Source organism: Phanerochaete carnosa (assembly GCF_000300595.1).
Source record: "Phanerochaete carnosa HHB-10118-sp unplaced genomic scaffold PHACAscaffold_165, whole genome shotgun sequence".
Taxonomy (NCBI): domain Eukaryota; kingdom Fungi; phylum Basidiomycota; class Agaricomycetes; order Polyporales; family Phanerochaetaceae; genus Phanerochaete; species Phanerochaete carnosa.
Genome location: NW_006767792.1, coordinates 1 through 6450, shown reverse-complemented (window position 1 = coordinate 6450; position 6450 = coordinate 1). Strand labels below are relative to the sequence as shown.

At 52.8% G+C, this 6450-nt stretch overlaps 2 protein-coding genes across 2 annotated transcripts; one reads left to right on the top strand and one right to left on the bottom strand.

The window, feature by feature from the left end:
* Nucleotides 1-685: 685 nt before the first annotated feature.
* PHACADRAFT_107917 (uncharacterized protein) lies at nucleotides 686-1706 on the top strand (the record flags this gene model as incomplete). The annotated part of the gene is made up of 3 exons (XM_007402453.1): nucleotides 686-833; nucleotides 894-1003; nucleotides 1053-1706. Coding segments are annotated over 3 exons (912 nt in total), but the record flags the coding sequence as incomplete, so codon positions are not given.
* A 175-nt stretch (nucleotides 1707-1881) lies between these two features.
* Nucleotides 1882-5374, bottom strand: PHACADRAFT_33690 (uncharacterized protein; the record flags this gene model as incomplete). The annotated part of the gene is made up of 4 exons (XM_007402452.1): nucleotides 1882-4252; nucleotides 4302-4530; nucleotides 4586-5125; nucleotides 5182-5374. 4 exons carry the CDS (start codon nucleotides 5372-5374, stop codon nucleotides 1882-1884), a joined length of 3333 nt encoding a protein of 1110 aa, XP_007402514.1.
* Nucleotides 5375-6450: the final 1076 nt, after the last annotated feature.

The window sequence follows — 6450 nt, the reverse complement described above, 5'->3', positions numbered from 1 at the left end:
AAAAGCACGTACGGTTACTAAGCTTCACTGGAAGCCACACCATCATGGGAACGACCAGCGCGAACACGATCCCGTAGAACAGGAATTCGGGTGTTTTCCATCTTGGTGGAGGGTGAGGCGCGCCCGTCCGCGGCTGCCCTGTCTGAGAAGACGGTATATCGACGGTTAGACGCGTTATTCCTTTCCATCGACCATAGTTCGGCGGGTCCACTTCAAGCGAGTGCGCTGGATGAGTTGTCGGTCGCAGATCGGTAGGCATTTGGAGTGCAATAGCCCCGAGCATCTATAAGTGCGTAATCCACAGGAGAATAAATTTTCAGGAGAGCATGGGTTGCCGGGCTTCTGTAGTAACGAGATTGAGATGCAGAGGTGGTGGTCACTGGTCAATATCCGAGCGCCGCTCTGCGCGGCCTCACCGTGAGCTACAGGCGTCTACCATCCTTGTCCTCATACCCTTGCGACCTCTTGGAGAATAGCCATACAGTTAGTTTTCGTACGGCTGGTTCTTCGAGCTATATGCTGATATGTGTCGGCTGTAGTGGAAGAAATCTCGACTGGTTCAGATTCTGATTACTCCAAGTACGTCTGTGATACGTCGTCCCCCTAACGTGCTCTGAACCGCGTACTTAGTTCGGTAAGAGTAGTTCCCTCGTTCCATCTGAACTTTTATCCTGACGAACCATAGTGGATTTCGTGGTTTCTATCATCAAAGGGGAATGAATATTTCTGTGAAGTGGAGGAAGAGTACATCCTCGACCGATTCAACCTCACCGGTCTTAACACAGAAGTCTCCAACTACAATCAGGCCCTTGACCTCATAACGGACAACCTTGGTACCTCCATTGATCTCCACTTCAAGTGCTATGTGTCCTAACGTCTGCTTATTTCTTCAGATGACGACATACAGGACGAGCTGCGCGGTGCCCTCGATGTGCAGGCGAGGTTGTTGTACGGTTTGATTCATGCACGGTGGATTGTGACTGCTCGAGGCCTCGCGAAGATGGTACGTTGTGAACTTCACTCTTTAGGATCGAATCTAACGTGTAAAACAGCTTGAGAAATACAAGCGTGCAGATTTCGGTCGCTGCCCACGCGTTCTGTGCCAGTCTCAGCCTCTGCTCCCGGTCGGCCTCACGGATGTCCCATATGAGAAGTCAGTCAAACTTTACTGTGGACGCTGTGAAGACATATACTCTCCCAAGTCGTCTCGCCATGGCTCCATCGATGGTGCATATTTTGGCACTTCGTTCCCTCACCTCCTGTTCCTAGTCTATCCAAATTTGATCCCGCCGAAGAGCGGTCCCGTCGATCTTGGGATTCGAGGGACTGAAGGGGATGGCAAGCGACGGCGACGCGAAGAGCAGGAGTTGCCTACAGAGGGCCTAGGTGAAGGGACAAGTACGGCTGCCGTGGCGCTCAAAGCAGAAAGGTACAGGCCAAAGATTTTTGGTTTTCAAGTGCACGAGATCGCCAAATTACAGCGATGGCAGGAAGCTATTCGGGATAGGTACGTCCTAAGCTCTGTATTGTCATTTTGCAGAACTGATTGCACACCACTACAGACAAGTCGGTCGTCTGGAAGACTCTTTCGTCTAATTTTTCTTCGTTGTATTCTCGTGTTCCCCGGTTGTCATGCAATACATGTTTTTAGATCCTCGATGGTCGATTCGGACGAGCTACAATTCACTGTTTGCTACGAGCTATAGAAACATTATAGACGGGACAGGGTACAGAACATTTACATTTATGTAGGTCATGACAGTCGTAGCTTGAATAAGATCCTTGTATAAATGGTGTAGATCGAACAGAATCCATGGTAATGGAGATAAATTACGTGATGGGTCGTGAATGGTGGATGGGTCCGAGATAGTGCATGGGGTATTAGCCTTGGTATTTCTTGATGAGCTCTCGTAGTCTCGCCTGGCCAAAAGCAAGCTCGCGTTTGGCTGGAGCCTTCATATCTGCACCATCACTCTTGACTTCAGGAGTCTCCTGGATCACGGCCGGACGCGTTGGAAGCTTCGGGTTTAGTTTCAGCAACGGTCTAGCAAGGGACGCCGTAGAGGACAGCATGGGTGCGGCGAGCGACGAGGAGAGGACGGCAGGTACCGAAGATGACTTCGCCAACTTGGCACGCCTCGCGGCGAGTTCTGCCGCAGGCGAAGCGGGGATTATGCGCGGTTTACTGTCATTCGTGCTCTCAGACGACTGCGAAAGCGGGGAAGGGCCCGATGGAGTCTTCAGCGGTGTTCTGTTCCACATTTTCGGTGGAGGAGATTTCGGTGGCGGTACTGCGGGCTTCTGGTCAGTTGCTTGGGCCCAAATGGCTGCAACAGCGGTGACCTGTCCGCCCTTACCACCACGCGCGGAGCGGATATCGTAGTGGGCCTCAGGGTCCGCCTGACGTTGTGGCCAAACAAACTGATGCGCTCTGCGTACAGCTTGACCTGACTTCTGCTCCTCTGCTGCCTGAGACTTGTCGTCGCGAGGGCGAATGGGCATAAAGCCACTCGAACGAGGATTAGGCTTGTCCTCCACCGGCTTGTCCGCTTGAGCCGGTGGCCCTACGTCAGACAATTCGATCTCAAGTTCGATCTCGACTTGCTGCGACTCTATTGCATTCGTTGTTTGCGTGGTTTCAATAAGCCGCCGTGCGGATCGAAGGACGGTATGATCATCTCCCAACGGAGACCTCCTATCCTGAGTACGTTCTGGTGACGAGTCTGCAGGGGGGGTTGCAGGCTGCGAGGGTGCTTCCGGGTCAATGCCACCCAGCCAAGCAGTAACGCGACCCCGGGCGGCCTTGCGTAGACGTTGAAGCTCTTTCTCCTTCAAAGCCTCTCCCTGAGCTTTCTGCCCGCTCTTCTTCTTTCGTATCTTCTTCTCCGATTCCGTCTTCGAAGCGTGCTCCTTGTCCACCGTGTCGTCTTCGATGTCTCGTACACGAAACCTCCCTCGATCACTGTACTCAGCAGAGGGGCCTTCTCTACCGAGGCGCTCAGTACGTTCATCCGCGCCAAGGCCTGGTAATGAGAGACTAGAGATGGCAGAATCAACATTGAGATCTATAGAAGCGTCCGGTTTGGGTATCGTGATGGGGAGAACAGAGCGTACGTCTGGTCTGTCGGGAAGTCGTTCGACTTTGCGAGTCCCCACTTCGGCTAGTAGGCGGGCCTCTAGAGCGTCCAGCCCGCCAAGTTGCCCCAACACGGCACGAGATGCTTTCGGAGACACGAAGGCGTTCAAGGTGGGTGTTGGTGGAGCAACATTCGCATCACCATCTGCACAGAGAGAGAAGATATCCACCGGTGGCACCAAAGGCTGGGCTGTAAGATGTCCTTTCTGTGAGGGCACGGGTGGCGCGGGGAGCGTCTTGTCTCGCTCAAACGTGAGATCTGGGACAGAACCGGACATATCCTTGTTCGTCTCGTCTGTCTGGGCAGCAATGCGTTCCAATGCCTCTACTCGCTCGCTCTTACTAAAAGTGAGGTGCGTGATTGAGTCTACGGTATACGTCTGTTTGGGTGATGGCATTGGTCGGGGAGAGGCGACGTCGGAGTTGGTACTAGCATGGCCAACAGGAGACATAGCATACGCAGAACCTCCTTGCGGCGAAGCCTCTGCTTGCAAGGGCACGTGAAGCGATAGTCCTGATAAGTCCTCCGGTGCGAGTGTCGCATATCTGTGCGACATTGGAGACACCGACCGTGCTCTTGAGGACAAGCGCAGATGATGGGTGATGCGAGAAGCACGTTCACCCTTTCCTTCAACTCGTTCGGCCGCAGGAGAGGAACCAGCAGGAGTAGCGACCAACGGCTGCTGCATGAATGAAGGTGGTGGCAATGCTGCAGGGGACTCATACAGCGGCTCTGAAGGGATTGGCTCCGCACTCGACGGTCGAACAGGGAAATCGTACTGAAGAACATGGTCCGCAGGATACGCAGGATACGGAAATGGCGAGTAGAGGGGTTGACGGCCAAGATAAGGGTTCGGAGACAATGGCGGCAACCAGACGCGCCCTTGATCCACGAAAGGTAGCATTTTTGGCGTGACAGACGGTGGTGCGTAGTTGTGAAGAGGAGGTGACATTGAAAGCGGAGGAGGGGACGAATATGGCGAATAGTACGCATCCGGCGGAACACCAATCGCGGGAGAGTACGGCCGAAGTTCTGGAGAGTAAGGCATATGGGGTGGATCAGGGAGCGCCGCTGGGTTAAAGATTGAGACAGGGAGCTTCAGATACATGTCTTTACTGCCAAGCAAAGGTCAGTCGGCGCCAGTCTGGTAGTGCGGTCACTCACCTCCCAAAACCAAGCGCGAGACGAATAGTGATCGTACCTCGGACTTCGAACAGATGTTCTGAAGTCTTCCCATCCTCGCCACCGTCGCGTAGGCCACCTTTAATACTTCTCGCCCGAGGAGGCACATCGAAAACGAGATTAGCAACACCTTCCACCCCGGTTGAATAACGAACTCCGGCCCTTGAAACGAAACAGACGTAAGGGTATCTGATAATTGCAGTGGCGGCCCCTCGTTAGGGCCAACATGCGCTAGTTGCAAATCTCGACTTAAATCCAAAGCCAACCCGGTGTTCTGCGACAAAGGAATATATCAGATGACGTGGGCAAGCTATGTGAGATATCGACCTTTTTTGCGGAGTGATTTTTGACGGTCAGCTCTACACAAACCGGCTGCCCAGCAACCAGAACACCACCTAGGACCTTTCCTTGCATCAGTATCTTTCCGTTCTCTCCAACGAGCATCCCTTGTGGCTCGGGTCGCGAGGGATCGTCTCGGTACACCTCCACCACGTCCACCACTTTCCTGTCGATAAGTAACCTTCGCTCTCCCTTGTACACCACTCCCACAGTAGCCCGGACTTCATATCTGAGCTGCGCTACACCGGAGCCAAAATTGATCGAGGACGGAGACGTCTCTGGTAACGGAAAACGGAAGAGGAAGGAAGTGGCACCTCGTCGCGCATGGTGGTAATTGACGGGCAAGGTAGGTTCGTCAGGCATGGGGAAAGGGTGCACGGCATTCGATAGGGGTAAACCTGGTCCCTGGAAGACTCGTCGACTGTGCAGAAAGGTCTGCATAGCGGAGTGGTCCCTAGATGTGAGCTCTACGCGGACAGTTGAGTAAAATGTTCCCACTCCCTATGAGTGTGAAGAGACGTACCCTCAATAGCAAAGAGTTCAATCATGATAACACCAATACCGAGACCTTTGTCGGTCTTGCATTCCATTTCCATCTTGCCAGAGACGGCTCCTCCCGCCACGAAGAGCGGGTCTGCGAATTTGAGCGTGGTCCGCACCTTTGAATGGTGGGTCGTGGCATTCATAGGCTCGGGTTTGGATGCTGAGGACGCCATGTTGGGCCCGGTGTCACTATAGGCTTGGGCAGGGCAGTCTATCAGTGGGAAGGCAGCTTTGCATCAAATTCCGGTCGTGGTGTACTGGCAGCAATGTCAACGGGATTATCTTAAGACAATGTAAAGAACAAGGAGCAAAGCATGTAGAGCCGCTCAAACTTGGCAGAACAGATGAGATGGGGAAGCAAACATGGCTGCTCGGCCAAAAGCATGTGGTGTCGGGACTGCAGCGACTTGGCGCTTCTACAGAGGCTACTCGGGTGTGATGGCACTCTTTCGACAATGGCTCTGACATTGATGGGAATGGCACTGACATTGCTAAGCCAAAGAAAATCCCAATGTATCGTATAGAGCATTAAAAATCGTATCTCAATGCACTAGCTGTGTTTGCGAGTAGGGTTACTGCACCTCATATGCATGCGCGCTAAATAATCGATTGTTTCGGTCGCATTAATATTCAGACAATTCTTTCCGTGAGTAAGGTAGGGGTCGCCAGGAACGGGCACTCTTACGTAAGCTCCATCACGTGATCGTGGGAGGCGCAAAATCCGAGGGATTTCGCTTGCCCGTACCAAGTTTAAGGTAGAGGGGAGGCTGAGAAATGTCTCAGCAGGCTGCATTAGTGTATCTATAACCTGGTTTTGATTCTACATTTGCCACTCCATTCAGAGAAGTCACTCGAGGCCAATTCCCAAGGGGCAGAAACTAAGCGCCAGTGGGCAGGCGGGATTTTACCCAATATGGAGCTTGTACGCATCAGCGCTCTCGCGTGGCAGATCACGTGATCAAGGCGCTTGCGCAAAATTCGACCTCTCGCCAACACAAAATCTTGCCAATTTGGCTGGTTTGGCTGAAAAATGTGTTTTCCGCTGAGATCACTTTTTCCCTAATAGCTCAATGAAAACGCCATGTAAAAAGATTCTGCTGAATAGGAATTATAGCCAGAGCCTCTTCTGACATTTCCTACTGAGCAGTTTTACCAAAGGAGGAGTGCGCCCGTCGCCATTAAAGGCCGTCACTGTCGGCCGACGTCTGCTTACATAAAGGGGTGCCCGTTCCTGGTGACCTCTACCTTA